Source organism: Thermobia domestica, chromosome 15 (genome assembly GCF_964235325.1).
Source record: "Thermobia domestica chromosome 15, izTheDome1.hap1.1, whole genome shotgun sequence".
NCBI lineage: Eukaryota > Metazoa > Arthropoda > Insecta > Zygentoma > Lepismatidae > Thermobia > Thermobia domestica.
The window spans coordinates 127603136-127623185 of record NC_137468.1 but is presented as its reverse complement, the minus strand read 5'-3'; the positions used below and the strand labels follow the sequence as shown (position 1 = coordinate 127623185).

The following is a 20050-nucleotide window of genomic DNA, read 5'->3' as shown; positions in this document are numbered from 1 at the left end:
TAAGTCCATTAGTCAGGTCCAGTACGCATTTTCGCCGATCCCAAGAGGTTCATCGCTGAAGTAGCACTCTTATTGGCCACGTACCGATGAAGTCACAAAGTTTCAATAAGTCCATTAGTCAGGTCCAGTACGCATTTTCGCAGATCCCAAGAGGTTCATCGCTGAAGTAGCACTCTTATTGGCCACGTACCGATGATGTCACAAAGTTTCAAGTTCAACCTACTACTATGCTTGTTGCTTTCATTTTTCTGTTTTGTTTGTGTGTGTGTGCGTTTGAAAAGAGAGTGGAGGTTATCAATATTATTACTTTTGAAATATATTGTATTATAATTTTGGATTTATGTTCACTTGTTACGAGGTACAAATATATTATTCTTAAATAAGTCTTCGTCCAAATAAAAGTTTTAAAAAACGCACTACACATTAATGTTATTACTGTCTCTAATCTTAACATTTTTATTTGATCACATATTAGCTGATGGCACTCACAATGAATACACTGGCTATTGCCGAAGTCGTGCACTTTGTAATGCAATATTTTCTTTTGCTTTGAAATCTACATATAGAACTTGGGTTTCAGTCACCTGATGGTGCAAAATTAAAAACGTCTGAGCTTTGTTACTTTTAAGATGTACAAAAATGTTTCTTAAATTTATTTTCTCCCTTGTATACAATTGTTTCGTTTAAGTGTTAGGATGTCTATAAAAACAAAACTACATTCAGTTACTGCTTTCGTTGTATAAGAAGCTACATTTCCTAACAACAGTTGTGTTATTGTATGTAGATACAATATTTCTGTGGAAACGTTATTCTGAGGTGTAAAATGGGTTTTATGATCTTCAATTTCACAGGTACAGACCAATCTATGGACCTTTTTGCCAAAGCCACCAGTGTATCAAATATTTACTATACATACAACGGCAGTAATAGTTGCAACTTAAGAGTAATTCTTCAAGGAACCAAAAAGCATAGATACGAATACATCATATAACAGCAACGAAATAACGGAAAACTTATTTAAACGTCCGGTAAACAGAGATGGTAAATGAGGTATGCACATTAAAATGGAATAATAATCCGATAGGGTCTACAGAACTGCAAATTACTCTTTTCTATATATATAAAAGAGAACGTACAAATCCTTTGTGAACTCATCACGCTAATACGGCTGAACCGATTTCTTTCATTTTTGGGGGGTTGTTAGGATTTGGACCCTAGATGGTTTTTATCATATCACTTTAATTTTTAATTACCAGTGTCTTGAGATAATGGACCATTCAAGTCTCCATAGTTCATCATAGGTAAAAATAAACGTATGTATATGCAACCCGCATGACCACGTGACTCGGCGGGTTAACATAAATGACAGGCGCTTGCAATTTGAAAGCGAAAAAGTAAAAATTATCTAAGTAACAAAGTTTATTGCGTTCCGGGGTGACCGCAGCGAAGCGGGGTGAACGCTGCTAGTCAAAAATATACATCAATTGTAAATATTTAATCTTATGCACAGAAACAATGAATTTTATTACAAATTCGCGAAACATTATTTGGGTTCATAAACGGCCTACAAAAGGAAGATATTTTCTAATTCTTTGCCTGTTGGCAAAGTTTCCAAAATAGCTGACACATTCCCGCGTTGAATGGCTATACTAATTCGTTGTATTAGAAATGCTGTTGCTCGGGTATTTATCGACTTTAGCGATATGCGTTGCCGAACTTCATTAATAAAATTTAGCCCTTCTTGTCCCACTAAACTACTTGATTCAATTCCTATTGTAACAAACCAATATTTGTCCGATAGATTGATGTATTTATTTCTTTTGTCGACCTCTCTTCGTACTGCTACGAGTTCTGCTCGAGTCGATGTATCTGAAATATTTGAGGGAGAATAAGTATCTGAACAGGTGAAATCCCAAACAAGTGCCTTCTCTTTTTCCATGGCACTAACGTCATTCCGTCAGGCCGTTTACCTTCATTTACAGCTGCATCCATTTGGTTCTCTCACTGACGGAACGCCTGCTGAAATGAGAGCTCTTAGAATAATGTCATTTACACTGGTATGTCGTGAAATCGTGCTAGCACTGTTTTTACATAACAAGTCATGCAATCCTTTTCTATCTACATAGTCGTTACATGCGGAGCAACGTGTGGCTCGCAGATATCTACTCCTAAACGTAGAGCAGTGGCTACTCGAAAACTCTCGTTAGATAGATGTAATCCCAGAGAAGGTAAAGGTAAAGCTTGAAGCCATGCTTTCAGGTGATGTGACATCAAGAAGCCTGGCTTTATCTTCCAGGTTATCAGTTGAGCTTCAAGGGAAGAGAGGGAGATTATATATTGAAGTGGAAGATGATTTAGACAGGAATCAAAAGCACTAATGATGCCAATTACGAAACTGTGATAAAAAGTTTCGGAATGGATATACTGTGCGAGTTATATGAATATATAGGGTACCCAGAAAGTCCGTTGCCACCCCCTAAAAATCGCAAACGCTGAGACAGATACCAAAACAGGAAAATACGTTTTTATCATTTTAAAAGTACAACGTATCAAAGCAAAAAAATTGTCTCAGGGTCACCCACAGGGTCCCAGGCGGGGTCCAACTCAGAAATTACAAATGGTAAGATGATCAAGTAGCATATCGTTGGAAAGCTGTTGGAAAATGAAAGAGGACGGAACAAATCTAAACTCTCTAAAATTGTCCTATGTAAAGTGGCGGCCGGTCAAAACGTCAGCAAAAAAGTCATTTTAAAGTCTATTGCCACCCAAAAAAAAACTGAAACGGCGAGGCAGATGTCAAAACATATAACACGTATGTCATCATTTCAAACGTACAATGATTGAAAGTAAAAATATTTGTCCCAGGGTCCTCCACAGGGTCTCAGACGGGGTCCCAGACAGCACAATGCACGTACAGTACCTATATAGTACATGTATAATTGCACGGATGCAACATGTGCATCATCTGTATAAATGCACACCTGTACATGTGATGCACGTATACATCACAAGTCCTATTCAACATCTTCACGTGCACAGAACATGTGCAATGCACACGTACACGTCCTGCACAAGTGATTTACACCTACTGCGCAGGTGATTTACAAGTAGCACATATTCGATTTACACGTAGCACACAGATGATTTACATGTAGGACAGAGATGATTTACACGTAACACAGGTGATTTACACGCAGTACCCAGATGATTTACATGTAGGACAGAGGTGATTTACACGTAGCACATAGGTGATTTACACGCAGTACCCAGATAATTTACATGTACAACAGAGGTGATTTACACGTAGTAAACAGGGGATTTACAGGTAGGACAGAGATGATTTACACGCAGTATCCAGATGACTTACATGTAGGACACATGTGATTTCCTCGTAGTGCAGAGGTGATGTAAAAGCATATTCGAGATGCAACGGAGAAAAGAGTTTATATATATGGTGCCTTACGCAGTAACACCATCTATAACATCAAATACATCACCTTCAAAGTATTTCACAAGTAACTTATAATTGTCAGTGAGAATTTTACTTTTGGAGTTTATTATTTGCAACGAGCAAATCTTTAAGTAGTATCTTTGACATGTTTGCCAAGTAACAAATAACGCAACATATTCTGCTGTAATAGGTCACGAAAATAATTTTATAAACCTATGAACTGTCTGACAGTAGTTACAACGGTACAGTGCTGCCATCTGTTCATCTTGTATCCTAGCTCAGAGGACGGTATGAAGTTTTTACAATCATTCAGCTGTCACTCGTCGAAAAGTCTCTATAATACCGCTTGAAGGAAAAACGACACCTACCAAAAATGGAGGTTACTTTATATTGTTGATTAGAATCAGAGTAAAAGAATGAAAGTAAAACTATACACTTGCACGGTATTATGGACGTCTCATACACACGTGCAGTAGCCGTGCAAATGCACATGTGCACACAACGGCTTAAGCACCGATAATTTAAATGTGCTTCATCTACGCAAATGCACATATGTACATGCACGGCTCAAGCATGGGTTATGTACGTGCGCTGCATCCACGCAAATGCACATGTGTACATAACGGCTTAAGCACGGGTTATATAAATGTGTGCTTCTTCCATGCAAATGCACATGTGCACATAACGGCTTAAGCACGGGTTACGTACGTACGCTGCATCCATTCAACTGCACATGTGTACATAACGGCTTAAACACGGGTTATATAAATGTGTGCTTCATCCATGCAAATGCACATGCGCACATAACGGCTTAAGCACGGGTTACGTAGGTGCGCTGCATCCATGCAAATGCACATGTGTTCATAACGGCTTAAGCATGGGTTATATAAATGTGCGCTTCATCCATGCAAATGCACATGTGTACATAGTGGCTTAAGCACGGGTTATATAAATGTGTGCTTCATCCATGCAAATGCACATGTGCACATAACGGCTTAAGCACGGGTTTTGTATGTGTGCTTCATCCACGCAAATGCACAAGTGCACGTAACGGCTTATGCACGGGTTATATAAATGTGTGCTTTATCCCTGCAAATGCACATGTGCACATGCACGACTTAGTCACTGGTTATGTACGTGTGCATAACCCACGCAAATGCACATGTGCACACACACGAGTTATGTATGTGTGCTTCATCCACGCAAATTCACGTGTACGACTTATGCACGGGTTATGTATGTGTTCATCATCCACACAAATGCACATGTACACATGTACGGCTTATGCATGGATAGGGCACATGTGTCGTACACGTACGTGTTGTCTGGGGTAATACTCAAAATTTTCAAGTGGGAAGGGAAGTGAAAGAACATATAGTTTGAAAGCTATTGGTAAATGAAAACAGATGGAACAAGTTTGGACGCTCTACGATAACACTGTGCAAACATCTTGCGTTAAAATTCTTCCTTCTGTACTCGGGATTTAGTTTGTTTTCACTTTAATTCTTGTATTCAACGGAAAGAAAGGACATGCCCTTACTATGAGATTCTGCTATTTGGGCCCAATAATGTCTAAATAAATATAGAAATAAAGAAATATAATAAAAAGAGAAAATTAAGAAATAAAGAAAATAAAATTAAGAAATAAAGAAAAGAAAAGAAAAGAAAAGAAAAGAAAAGAAAAGAAAAGAAATAACACTGGACATTTTTGAGTATAGAACTGACTAGTTAATATTATATTGTATAATAGTGGTACTTATGCTCGTTGTCTAGATTATCAAGTATAAAATGATTCAAACAAAATGTTTTCTTCAATCAGGAACAGCGAATACGTGCAAGTGTCTCACAATGACAAATGCTGATTGCAAAATGGAAAGTGAATGTGCTCGAAGAATCGAAATAAGGATGTACATTTTGATTAATGATTAATTTTTCACAGGGTAATTTTAGAGAGTCGAAACATATTCCGTCTCCATTCACTTCCCAACAGCTCTCCAACGATATGCTATTTGACCTCCCTTTCTATTTGAAAATTTTGTGTAGGACCCCGTCTGTGAATCTGCGGAGGATCCTGGTACAAAAATTTTAACTCTCAATCATTGTACTTTTCAAATGATGGCACACGTGTTTTCCTGTTTTGACATCTGTCTCACAGTTTCAGGTTTTTTGGACTGGCTATAGACGTTACAATGATCGTTTTTGCTGACATTTTGACCGGCCACCATTTTAAAAAGGGTAATTTTAGAGAGTCGAGATTTGTTTTATCTTCTTTCATTTCCCAACAGCTTTCCAATGATATGCTACTTGACCTACTTACCATTTGTAATTTCTGAGTTGGACCCTGCCTGGGACCCGGTGACCCTGAGACAACACTTTTTGCTTTGATACGTTGTACTTTTATAATGATTAAACACGTGTTTTCCTGTTTCGGCATCTGTCTCACCGTTTGCGATTTCTAGAGGTGGCAACGGACTTTCTAGATACCCTGTATATTCATATAACTCGCACAGTATATGCTTTCGGAAAATTTTTATTATAGTTTCGTAACAGCCATCATTAGTGCTTTCGATTGGTGTATAAGCCATATTCCACTTCGATATATAATCTCCCTCTCTTCCCTTGTTAGTAGTGAAGCTATATGATGTTTTATTATAGGATCATCCCAGGCTGACTGGATATTTCTTCTTTCGAGTGCTGGGGGATCTAATCTTACTAAATCAGTCCATTTGGCCATGCAATCATGCACATCTTGATTCGTGTTTATATCTACTTCCCACTGGAGCAGAGATCCTATTAATTGTCGAGAGCCATAGACTAAAGACGGAATAGCAATATCTACGGTGCGACGTATGCCAAGACCTCCATTTCGAACTGGTAAAGAAGCTTGTAGCCATGATATGTCGTCTAAAAAACAGTTGAAATAAATTTTAATCCAGTTTTTAATTTTTCATCGAACTTCTCTACTAAGTGATTTTCTCGCCAACAAGGAGAACATCGGAGGAAGTACAATAACTTTGGTATTGAAAGTGATGCTCGTAATATATAATATGCAGAATGCGCTAAAGGTTTGCCTAATCTGGAAAAAATAAATCTAATTTGGAGATCTTTTCTGATAATATTTTGCTCCGTGCATCGGCCGAAATGGCAGCGCCAAACAATTCAGCATTAGATGATGTTAGAGGCTGAATTCCTGGTGCTGATTCATTAAAACTCTGATAGAGTTTCTCAATTTGATCATCTGTGGCGCCCAGAAAACTCACTTCACATTTGGAGCAATTTAAAGGTAAGCCAATGGTTGATTCATTAGTTCCAATATTGTTTAATGTACTTAACACTAAATCTGTATTTCCTGCTATGGTTCCATCGTCCAAATACCATATATTGAGCTCTGTATAATTATCATTTACAATGGGTTGGAGAGTCAAAGCAAACAGAGCCGGGTCTAATGCATTGCCCTGTTGTACTCCGCGTGGCGAAAAGATATTTTCTCCCGTAGAAAGGTTACTAGGTCTCTTAAATTAATTTTACATTATCGGGTTCCATAAGCTGGAAATTTACAAGGAAGATGTAGTAATTTAGATTTCATTTTCAATTTGAATTTAGAGGCCCTTCCAGCAGAAGCCTACATTAGACGTGGAGCTACAGCTTAACATGAAATATGAATTGCATGAGCTTCTGCCCGGAATCGAACCCGGGCCTGCAGAAAAGGTGCAAGCACTATCCACATATTTATGAAGAGGCAATGCGAACCCGATTTCAAAATCTGCAGCAAATGTAAGAAACAATTGTCTGCGGTGTTTTAAGGCTAGTGATTTCAGATCTAATATCCTTGCTCTTAACCCCACTCTCTGTGCTATTCAGGTGTCTACACTTTCCAGTGAATTATGGGAAAAAATCCTTTCTTGATAAGCATTCGTAGCAGAATAGAAATCAACTGATGGAATAGGCCCATTTAAACATTACGAGTTTCGTCTAAAGGTAATTGAAAAATTAAAGTCCTGCAATTCGTGCGTGCATTCGACCTGTTGAAGTATTTTGTAACACATGTTATTGTCATGTCTTTATTGATAAGGGTTTCTCGGTGCAATTATATCATCAAGTTTGTAAAATGCATCACAATCTGTGCTGGATGATCTACACAAGCTAGTTTTGCATGAAATCCGCACAATGGCAGGGCGAAGCAGGAAGGACAAGCGGGAGGTTATAAAGTTTAAGTGATAATGTTTAAAGCGGTGGTTCCCAACCAAGTTTACCTGGCGCCTCCTTCTTAAACTCTGTGTACTTCTCACTAAATTTGTCCCCCTCATTGCCCATATGTGCTTTTCTGTCTGACACATCTATGATTTCAGATTCAGCATTGAGATCTCAAATCTTGAATAATAATAATAATAATAATAATACTGTCATAATCATATTTTATCTTTAGTTCCCTCGTGGCTATGTGATTAGCAGAGACGTCTTCTACGCGGGAGATCTGAGTTCAATTCCTGGCGAGAATTTGTGTAGTTAGGATTATACGTTAAACTGTAGCTTCACGTCTCATATAGCTTTGTTGTTGAACGGGACTCCAAACATCAAATCACTCACCATGTTTTCATCTGTTAATATTTATTATTTATACATGTTTAATACTTAAAAATTTCCAATGGGAGTCTAAGAAAGACAATATATCAAACACGTAAGATTTATGAAGTTTATTGATAATTTTATAGTTTATTTTAGTAGTTAGCTTGTGATCTCTCGGTTGTTCTCCAAGTCCCTTTCAGGAGGCTGGCCCTTTGGAACCAGGCGATGTAAAGTTGATCCTGGTATATTCACTCTAAAGAAATACAGGGTTGATTTTTCTATGTCTAGAACTATCTCGTGGCTATATCGTTAACGTACGCGTCTTTCGCCCGGGATATCCGGATTCGATTCCCGGCGTAATTTTATGTGGTTCGAACTCTACGTGAAGCAGTAGGTCCATGTTTCATTATAACCTTGGTGTTGAAAGGGACGCTAAACTGCAACGAAGTGTAGTGCAATTTACATTGTATAATTCAGTTGGTATCCTTGTGTGGTTCATAAATAATGCTAACTAATAATGGTTATCCAGCTCAAGTTGGTGGGGATTTCTCGTGCAATTGTACCCAGCATGGCTTATCTGTAATGACACTACAACTCCATTTGCCGCAAAATACTTCTAAACCAGACCTATACTCTTGGACACAAATGGAGACGAACTGGAATGTGTAATGTAAAGTTAATTTAATTGCATCATCAAGTGAGTGGAACTCAAGTATTGTATGTAAATTTGAAATCAAAAGAAAGTGAAAATAATTGATGTACCAGAGTATTGTATTCCCATTTCTTTTTTGGAGTATTTGACGAATGGTAAACATCTGGTCGATAGTTGCTCGCTTTCACCTAATCAGCACTCATAATATTCAATAATTTTATCAGCGTATTGGATAAATTTTCTAACAAAATGTTTGAGAGGATTTTATAGGAAGCCTCTATAGTTATTATAATCAGTTTTGTCGCATTACAAAATGCACAATTTCTGCAAAAGCCAGTGTATTCATTGTGAACACCATCAGCTAATATGTGATCTAATAAAATGTTAAAATTGTAAACAGTAGTAACATTTATGTGTAGTGCGTTTTTTTTTTTTAACTTTTATTTGGACGAAGACTTATTTAAGGATAATATATTTGTACAGCCTAAAAAGTGAACATAAATCAAGAATTATAATGCAATATATTTCACAAGTAATAATATTGATAATCTCCACTGCATTATAAGTAGGTAATAAAGTGGGTAATAAAGTGTTGAATACTGAAAAGTTGGAAAACGAGAAAATAAGAAATATTTTCGTTGAAAAATCCGAAGAAAAATGCTCAAACGAGGAAAGAATAGGCGCAGGTAGTAACGCACGGTGGGAACATATTAAACGTTGCTTACAGCAGGTTGCAGAAGATGCAGTAGGTTACCGCGAACACAAAACTGCTAAGAAACCATGGGTTACATAGCAGATGTTGCAGAAAATGAGAGAGAGCAAGATGTGGAAACATGATCATACAGAAGAGGGCAGGAAGATGTACAGAAAGTTAAATAATGGATTACGAAGAGAAACAGACAGAGCGAGGGAAGAGTTTTACTAAAGAAAATGCGACGACATAGAAGAATAAGAAAGAGTTGGGAAATATGAGGAAATGTATAAGGACGTGAAATCCATGGAATTTCGGAGGAAACAAGGGAGTATTATGATGGCAGTAGAAAATAAGAATGGGAAGGTAGTCAGCGAGAGAAATGAGGTCATAGGAAGGTGGAAAGAATACGTTGAAGACTTATATGAGAGTAGGGATAGACCGTGTAGCCTAAATGTTGAAGTACAAAATGAAGTACGCGAGGATGATAAAGGATTTAGTATTCTTCGGGATGAGTTTGAAAAGGCTATATCCGAGATTAGGAATGGAAAGGCAACCGGAATAGATAACACCAATCGAATTCATTAAAAATATAGGAGACAAGGGAAAGAAAGAATTGTTCCGACTATGCAATGAAATATATGAAACAGGAGAATGGCCAAAAGACTTTCTTAAAACGATCATGATACCGATGGCTAAGAAATAGAACCCAAAGAGATGTGAGGATTATAGAAATATTAGTCTCATATCTCATGCAGTTAAAATTCTGCTCCGAATACTGAACAGAAGGTTAAATGAAAGAACAAATAAAGAAGTTGAAGAGAAGCAGTTCGGGTTCAGAAGAGGCAAGGGCACAAGAGATGCAATTGGATTATTAAGGGCGATCGGTGAAAGATTTATAGAAAAAGGGAAAGAGGTGCATGTTATATTTATTGATCTAGAAAAGGCATTTGACTGCGTGAATTGGGAATTGTTGTTGGGAGCTCTAACAAAGATAGGGTTGGAATGGAAAGATAGAAGACTCATAAGAAACTTATACATGAACCAACAAGTAAGTGTTAGGATAGGGGAAGAATTGACGGAAGAGAGTGCAATTGGAAGGGGAGTTCGACAAGGATGCTGCCTCTCACCAACACTATTTAATGTTTATTTAGAAGAGATAATGAAACAGAGCCTATATGATGATGATGGAGTTTCGGTAGGAGGTAGAATGATTAGATGCATAAGATTTGCAGACGATATGGCGCTTGTTGCAGAATCTGAAAAGGAAATCAATAAAATGTTAGAAAACCTGAGGATGGGCTTTGAAGAATATGGGATGAAAATAAATGTTAGAAAGACAAAAGCCATGGTGATTTGAACGAAGGGGTCTGTGTCAAATGTAAAAGTAGGAGGGGAGAAAATAGAACAAGTGAATAGTTTTCGATACCTGGGTAGTATTCTTAGTAATAACATGAAGTGCGAATGTGAAATAAAAGCAAGGATAGGAATCGCGAAAGAAACCTTTAGGAGGAAGAAAAGTCTGTATTGTGGGACCTTGAATAAAGAGTTGAGAAAAAACTCATAAAATGCTTCGTGTGAAGTGTTGTACTCTATGGGGCGGAAACGTGGACATTACGTAAAGGTGATGAAAATCGACTGGAAGCCTTCGAAATGTGAGTGTGGAGAAGAATGGAAAGAATTAGTTAGGTCGAGCGGAAAACGAATGAGAGAGTGTAGAAGTGGTGGGTGAGAAAAGAACACTTTTAGATATTATTAGGAAGAGGAAGAGAAACTGGTTGGGACATTGCCTAAGAAGAGATTGTATCATGAGGGACGTCCTAGAGGGTATGGTGGCGGGAAAGAGAGGGAGGGGGCGAAGGAGACTACAATTAATGGATGGTATAAAAACAGAAAAATCATACGTGAAGACGAAGAAGTTAGCGGAGGATTGTGGAGCATGGAAGATTCTCAGCTGCGGCAAGTGACCTGCCAATGAAGGCAGAATACCTATTATGATGATGATATTCATGAAATGTAAAATCTTTATTCATTATATTTTCTTATCTTTCTGTTTCTTAACATTAAATCCAGTAAGGCTTTATTTCATTATTATGCATTAATAATGCTTTTCATATCTTCATGAAAGATTCTTAAATGTAATAAATAAAACTCTCCGTGATTGACTAATATATTTTTATATTGTCTTCATAATTCAGTTTCATTATATTGCAACGGAAGTCATACAATTAACTCTTTGATATATCTAAGTTAGACATTCGGACATAGATCATGTTGGTAAATACTATTTCAACTTTATTCATATGCACTACCACTAAGTTTTTGTATATAATTTCGTGCTTTTATAGTTATCTTTTTCCTATTGTTTCTTTGGGTTGATTATAAATTTGACATTTACTCTTCTTGTAACATTTTTCATAATCTTTCCAAACATCGAGCTCATTACTTCTAAAAGTTATTTCTTGCCTTTGTTTTCATTTGTGTGTTTAAGTCAATATATTTCTTCAAGCAATCTGATTGTTCAAATTCTATTGAATATATATTTTCTTTAGTTCTAATTCTGGCGATATGCGTTGCTTCAAATTCATATAATGAAGAATATAGTTTTCTTTATCATATAAGTTGTTACAAGTTTTGAATGTTTTGAGCCAGGTGAGATATGTTTTGCACCGCTAGTGTTTATGATGATCATGTAACTCTTTGGGATATTCTAATTCAACTTCTAATATACTTCCTATCTTTAAATTATGTTATATTTTACTAACATGAAATGAGTTCATATATTTTTCACTAAAAATCTCTTGTAAGACAAGTATTGACTCATAGCCCATATACATAGCTTTTTAGCATCCAGTCTTGCTCTTTCTTTATATATTCTTTCATGTCGACATTGTTTGCCTTTTGGCGTGGGAGACCCGGGTTCGATTCCCGGCGGGAGCTCATGTGGTTGGGATTCCACGTTAATCAGTCGGTCCACGTCTCATATAGCCTCGCTGCTGAACGGGACGTTAAACTCAAAATCAACTCAGCTCATTGTTTGCCTTACCATATATCTTCGTACATTGACAAATTCTCCTTCATTCCTATCTCAATCATTAATCCCATATCATAACCATATAACGGTTCTAATACTATATTTGCCATTTCCAACATCGTATCCCAAGGTAAATCTGGAACGATCATATACCAAGCAGGATCAAAACCATTCTCATTCATACGTGTTTCAAAAATTTTCAAACACATCTGACAGTATCATGCAGTTTTTAAAACATAATTCATGATATTGTTCAAGATTTTTGATCTTCAATATATCCGAAAATATTTTTGCATGTTCAGTTTTTATCACTAATTTCTGTGTTAAGTTTGTTTTAAAAAACGTTCTTTAGGTGGCAACATGCTCTAAATTTATTCCAATCATCAATGTACTCATCTTAATAAATACCTTTTCTTGTTACAAATTTATATTGTTCTTCATCAGGATAGAAGTAATATGTATGAGTCACTTGCTCTACTTTTAGATTTCATGATAGTGTATCTAAGCTGCGTACCATAAATCTAAAAGAATAGAATTTTAGTTTGGCTGTATCAATCTTGTTACTAAACATTATGTATAATTTTCAACTATTTATTATTAGATCTATTGTTTCTTCATTACAACCGAGATATTTTATAAACAGATAAGGGTCAGATTCTGTCAAGTTATGTATAATAACTAGCACAAATTGATACTTTTACTTTTAAATTACAATTATCACAAAGATGAGTTGCAAACTCTCCTGTTAAATAAATGATCATGACGTTTACCCTTGTGGTTTCCATCAGTCATTATTCGTTCTACAGTATATTTTTATACAAATAGAACAACATCTAGATTCTTGAAATCTTTCTTTTGTTAAGTGTGATAGAAATAATTCTTTACTCTCTTTATATAGGGTGTCCGGAATGGGAATGACGGTTTCTAAAAGTGTATAGTTTTAGTATGGTCAGAGATACAGAAGAAAAACATGCATTTTAAAGAACTCAAACTGTTTATTTGGTCTTTCAAGTCATTCTAACTCAGTGTAATTCCACGTGGCTCCATTTGTAACTCTTACAATATCTAGCCTGAACTCAATCTCTCTTTACGTATTCTGTAACATCTGAGGCGTTACTGAAGCAAACGCATTCCTAATAGGGTTCTTAGTTCATCAAGGTTACGCACCTTTTCACCAGAATACACAAGGCTTTTCACACACCCTCACAGGAAGAAGTCGAGGGAGTAACATCAGAAGAGCGTAGAGGCCACCTAATTGTCCCATCACGGCCTATCGAACAGCAAGGAAATTCAGTATCAAGATACTCCTTCACTTGTATTCTCCAATGCGGCGGAGCACCATCCAATTGGAATATCACTTGAGGTTGCAAATGTTGTAACTGGGGAACAGCAAAGTGCTGAAGCATGTCTAAGAACACATTTCCTGTTATGGTTTGCTCTATGAAAAAGAAGGGGCCTATAACTGCTTTTTGTATTACAGCACACCAAACATTCAATTTGGGACTGTCTCTAGAATGTTCTATATACGCATGCGGATTCTCAGATCCCCATATCCTGACATTGTGTCTGTTAACACAGCCAGACAAGTGGAAAGTTGCCTCATCAGAGAAAACAATGTTCAATAGGAAATTATGGTCATAATGAATCCTGTTCAGAATTTCAGTAGCAAATGCTGCTCTCTGTGGCTTATCATTGGGCTTAATTTCTTATAGCAATTGCACCTTATACGCGAGCAAACGTAATCGTTTGTGTACCAGATCGTGCACTGTTGACTTTGGAATTGGCAATTGCCTGCTCGCTGCGCAAAGTGACTTCCTCGAACTATGTGAGAAGCACTCTCTTATTGCTTCCACACTTTCTTCTGATACACGAAATTTACCACCGCTGTGTTGTTTCACTGCACTCCCCATTGATAAAAATTGATCCTTCCACACCTGGATACCATTGCCTGATGGAGGATCCTTGTGGTAAACACGTCGAAAGCTTCGTTGAACTTGAACAACACTTTTTGTCTCTGTAAACCACCACACACATCGCGCTTTTCGATTGCCGACGCCATTTCTGTTTATCGGCGATACTACCGCCGTCACCAGTAGTTGTTCAAGTATGAAAATTTGCTGAACAAAACTTTTTGAGTTTTCCTTCGAAGGTATAACCCTCACAGCATACTCCACCATCTGAATCTGGTTTTTTTTTCTTATTATTAAAATTGAGTAGGATGTAACTTTTTGAGACTTATATGTAACCCAGATTTTACCTGTTAGTATTTGGAACTAACACTATTTTGTGACGCACCTATGATGTGCAAGCGAGAGGTGTTGATGATTTGGGTATGTTTATTGCTGTTTGTTTAAAGTTAAACAGAATTGCGATAAAAATGAAAATGTGTTATTGAATTTGTAAACGTGTATTTATAATAGCTTTGAATTTAGTGTCTATTGTGTTGTGTAGCTTGTTTGAAACATATTAATTTGAATATGTGTGTTAGTTTTAAACTGATGTAGAGAGGTTTATGGTTGATAGGTACATACCTTCACGCTGTGGAAGATTACCTGGTGATGGAAACAAGATATGAAGCTTTCAGCTTTCTTTTAGAGTATTAATCTCAAATTTTTATCACGTTAATTTTACTAGTTATTAAGTGAAGTTTTTGTTGTGATACTGCTGAGATATTTGATTTTTTTATTTTACACTACTAATTTCACTCTCTCTTCAGGAAGTAATCTGAGACTTATATACTACTGGAAAGTGCTGACTTGCTGTAATGCAGTTTCCATAATTCGATTGAAATCTCACACGTGCTCCCAAGATTTTTTGATGAAATTTTGATTAATTAAAATCTCTTTGACATCATTCATTTTGACATCACATCAAAATGAAATGTTTTTCTAACATGCTGTTTGACGGTTGTGTAGTTGTTTACAAACAGATTATACAATTTATTTACAATCACATAACATACGAGTTTTTACATTGACATATATTTCCAGACGTACTTTTGTGACACACAAATACATAACACGAAAGAGATTAAAAACATTAAAATATAATTACACTTTGTTTCCCAAACTTTTGAAAATGATTAAATTTGAAAACTATGGCTTCATAATGAAGGAAAATCAAAGATAGCAACCAGGGCCTAGAGTTGAACGGTATTCACCAGATTATGGCATATGCTGATGATGTAAATTTAATAGGGAATGATAGGAGAACAATAAAAAGAAATGCAGAGATCTTATTAAACGCTTGCAGGGACATGGGTTTAGAAGTAAATGCAGAGAAAACTAAATACATGGAAGTCCGTCGGGACCGTAATACGGCAAAATATGGATGCGTTAAAATATTAAATAATACTTTTGATAAAGTGGATAGTTTCAAATATCTAGGATGAGTATTAACAGAGGAAAATCATATTCACGAAGAAATTAAATGTCTTCTAAAAGCAGGGAATTCGTGTTACTACTTGGTTGAAAATCTCTTGTCGTCGCGAAATCTATCGAGGAATTTGAAGCTTAAAATATACAAAACGATAATCATGCCTGTTGTTCTGTATGGTTGCGAAACATGGTCGCTTACTCTGAGGGAAGAACACAGACTGAAAGTATCTGAGAACAAGATCCTGAGACGAATATTCGGACCCAAGAGGAACGGGAATGTGGAATGGTGGAAACTTCATAACGAGGAACTACATAATTTATACGGTTTATCAAACATTGTTAGGGTTGTCAAGTCTAGGAGGCTTAGGTGGGCGGGTCATGTAGCTAGAATGAAAGAAAGTAGAAACGCTTTCAAAGTCTTGACTGGAAGACCAATGGGAAAACGATCATTAGGAAGACCTACGAGCAGATGGGAGGACAATATTAAGATGGATCTCGCAGAGATTGGAATACAAAGTAGAAACTGGATGCAGTTAGCTAAGGATAGAAGTCAGTGGAACGCGGCATTGAACTTCCGGGTTCCGTAGGCCGTAGAGTTAGTTAGTTAGTTATGGCTTCACAATGAATTTTTTTTTTTCTGCTGTATCTCTGACCATATTAAAACTGTACACTTTTAGAACTCGTCAGTCCCATTACAGACACCCTGTATACCTTTGGTATTGTTTTATAAATTTATCTTTAAATTGCTTTATTGATATCGCAGAAATATGTAGACTTTTGTTCTTTAAACTTCACATCTTTATGAGTGTTTCTAATATCTGTGCACTCTGTCGAGTCATTTTCTTTCTAATTTTCCCCGGAATATTCTTCAAGTGATTATTTGAACGACTGATGTTTCATAACAATAAAGCTTTCTGCTTATAATAATCATAATTTGCTTTATTCTTCTCAAAAATCATAAATAAATTGCATGACTACACTGCTTTGTTAAGGAATACAGAAAGGAGCAATATTATATGAAGAAATTGAGTTATTAATAAAAATTTGGAAGTTACAGTGTATGCGAACCTTTTTTGCAAATGACAGTAACAAAACTTATTAAAATCGGTGGAGCAATCTAGAACTTAGCTATCAAATTTCGTTACATTATTTTTTATTCACATAGACTAACTTCCGTTTTAAAATATTTAAGAAGTAATTTCTTTTGTGTTATGCGCAATTTCTAGCAATTTTTTTCCTAGATTTTCCTAACACTGACAAAATCTGACGTAATACATATGGTTGAAATTAATTTATTTTCCTTTTCTTTTCAGGTTTTTTAATATATTTTATGTATGGAATGAAGAACAGTGCAGAAAATGAAAGATCCAATGATGACAATAATATTAAACATGTACATGCTTAAATTATAACAATAAAAAATCGACACTTAGACACTTAGAAGATATTGGCCTTATAAATTTCCGAAAATATTGTGTTTTAAACACAACTCTTCAGGATTTAGATTTGTGGGCTTTTGGCATCTATGGCCATTTAGCTCGTCACGTATGAGGATGACGTCCCTCGACGAGCACATTATCTGGGAAAAGGGAACGAAGGAAGCGGCCTGGGACCGATAAGTTAGGTACCACCCCGGCAATTGCCTGGTGTGAATGAGAAAAAACCCAGGAAAACCTCATTCAGGATGGCTGGCCTAAAAATGCTTTTTACACTTTTTCGATCAAGTGCCCCCACCGGGAATCGAACCGGGAGCACTCGCACCGAAGGCAGGACACAAGTCTTCAGTTATGTACTTGCTTATCGTACTGAAATTTTGCAGCCTGCAAAAATAAAAATAAAGTAATATCCTGAGCAAAGAGACTTTAATGATTAAGATTGTATGGTTTGAAATGGCCAACGTGAGATGTCAAAACCGCTGCACAGTGTGTTATTTCATCAACCCAGGGAGATTTAATTTGAAAAATTGAAATATGTGAAAAAAGTTATATTTAGTAGTTTGTAAGTTAAGGGTCCTATGAAGCAGAATACCAACAAGAATTATCATTATCTGCAACAAGGAAGTCGTATAAAGGACCCAAAATCAACCAAAGTAACTCATGGCGTGTAGCGTTGAAAATTACTCTCAGAAACTAAAGGAACTATCTCCAAATATTGCAGTGTGTTTGGAGTGGCATTGATGTGTATTTTTGAATTTACTTTCCTGTGTACATGCGTTTGTGAACTCTCAGTAATGACACCTGACCTGTCATCATATCTCATTTAATATTATCATTAATGTAGTGTAGAGCAGAAGTCTCTTATACATTCGTATACAGACGTCTGACTGATTTTAGTCCATGCACTAGCATGTGTAGCCTACTAAAACAATATGAAGAAAAACTCTGCGTGTGTTTGCGCTTCTAACAACTATACTATGGCCGCTATGTCTCTGGCTCTGACACTTCTGCACGTGGACAAAACAATGTTGCCAATTTGTCGTGGGTTTAACCGCACACGCTAAGAATAAACAGAAAAAGCAAACAAATACAACCGAAATGAATTGCTTAATAAATGCTGAATTTTCATGGATTTTTAAAACCTTTCGTGCAAGGAAACAAACTAAAAATAGCCAGAATTAAACATAAAGTAATCGAGAAAACTGACATACCTTCACTGCCTACATGTATTCGTCACTATCGATAGGTTGAACTCCACAATCTTGAAATAATTCGTCAGAGTTAACTGCCGAAATATCTTCTTCATCGTCACTGTCGTCGCTGCTATCGTCACCATCACCCAATTTTATGATTAAATCTTCTACAGTTTGTTCGAAGACACCTTCAGCTTCCCAAGCTTGCTGCATAATTTTCCACGTATGTTCAACGGCGTTTTTCCAATTATTCGGGGACACTTTCTCGATCGCCTCTATTACTAAATTTTTCACGTCATTTACACGAAATGTTTTATTATGTTGAGCCACATAACCTTTAACTTGAGCCCAAATTAACTCAATTGGGTTAAAATGGCAATGATATGGTGGAAGTCGAATAACTGTATGCCCGTGAGCCTCAGCAATTCCATCGATTTCATATGATGGCTGTCTTGGCTTATAGATTTTTAATAATGCTATTAATTCGGCTTTTTTCATATCTGGTGATACTCCAGGAACATTATTTTTTTTTTAAGCCACCTTATCATGTCCTCCTTTTTGCTGTTCGTATTTGGAGGTTTATTCGTTTGAACGGAATGATAGGCCGCGTTATCAAGCACGATTACAGAATTCTCGTTAATATTTGGAAGTAGACTATTAACAAACCAGTCTTTGAAAGTTGTGGAATTCATTTCCTCGTGATAATCACGAGTGCTCTTTGATTTAAAAAGCAACATTGCCTCAGGTACAAATCCGCGCACAGTCCCGGCATGAAGCAAAATAAGTCGACTTCCCTTCCCAATAGGCGTCTTCATTGTTCCTTCGGATGTGTCGTCTGTCCACGCACTGCTTCTCGTGTGTCCTGCGTTCACCCATGTTTCGTCCAACCACACTAAGGTTTCCGGGTTCATTTTCATCATCACTCTCAGAAATTTGCATCGAGCCGCAACAATATCGCTTCTTTCCATAAGAACTTTTCTTCCAGAGAATTTCTTCCACCTAAAACCAATTTGCCTTAACACAACACTCAAGCTTGTTTTCCCTCCCTCGAAAAGCCCTGCTTCTTTCAAGGACTTCAGAAGCTTACCGCGAGTCGGGAATTCTTTTCTTATATAATATTGATAAATGTGTTGCCTTATTGCGTCATTCTGGAAACGATCTAGAGACGTTTTAACATTGGGCCGATTTCTTTTTTTGCCTGGAGTAACCAAAACTGCCGAGGGAGAATTCAGTTCTACGGGACATTTTTCTTTTGTTATGTTCTTAACAGTAGACTTCCCCACACGAAGGGCGTCAGCCACTCTGTCCACCACCCTAGGGAGATAGGGAGAAGAGGGCCACCATTATCGCGGTCTTTCTCGAAATATTCACGAAGTCTGTATATCAATTCTCGGCTTTGTCCTTTATACACACCTATTTTTTTTGCCTTCGGTTCTGAAGAACTAGCCATTGTCACTATGTAATTACAATATTCTTAACAACACACCCAAACACACAAAAAGAAAAGAAAAACACAAAGTCGCAATAACCAAACACAATCTCAAAGCACTTTTCACTCAACTATGCACAAACAAAAGGGAGAACACGAAGCGGCAACAACGACTTGTTTCCATGTCAGAGCGGTGGCAGCTCGGTCACTCATTGGTCCTT

The 20050-nt window shown here is 36.8% G+C and overlaps 2 protein-coding genes across 2 annotated transcripts in view; one reads left to right on the top strand and one right to left on the bottom strand.

The window, feature by feature from the left end:
- Positions 1-17198, top strand: part of LOC145671226 (cationic amino acid transporter 2-like) — a 1570353-nt gene extending 1553155 nt beyond the window's left edge. Inside the window, exon 14 of the mRNA XM_081740116.1 lies at positions 17085-17198. Coding sequence (XP_081596242.1) covers positions 17085-17176 — 92 coding nt within the window. The 3' untranslated portion in view covers positions 17177-17198. The remainder of the gene's footprint in view (positions 1-17084) is intronic.
- A 1696-nt stretch (positions 17199-18894) lies between these two features.
- On the bottom strand, positions 18895-19368 carry LOC145671616 (uncharacterized). The gene has a single exon (XM_081740810.1). The coding sequence runs from the start codon at positions 19366-19368 to the stop codon at positions 18895-18897; it is 474 nt and encodes a 157-aa protein (XP_081596936.1).
- Between the last annotated feature and the right edge of the window lie 682 nt (positions 19369-20050).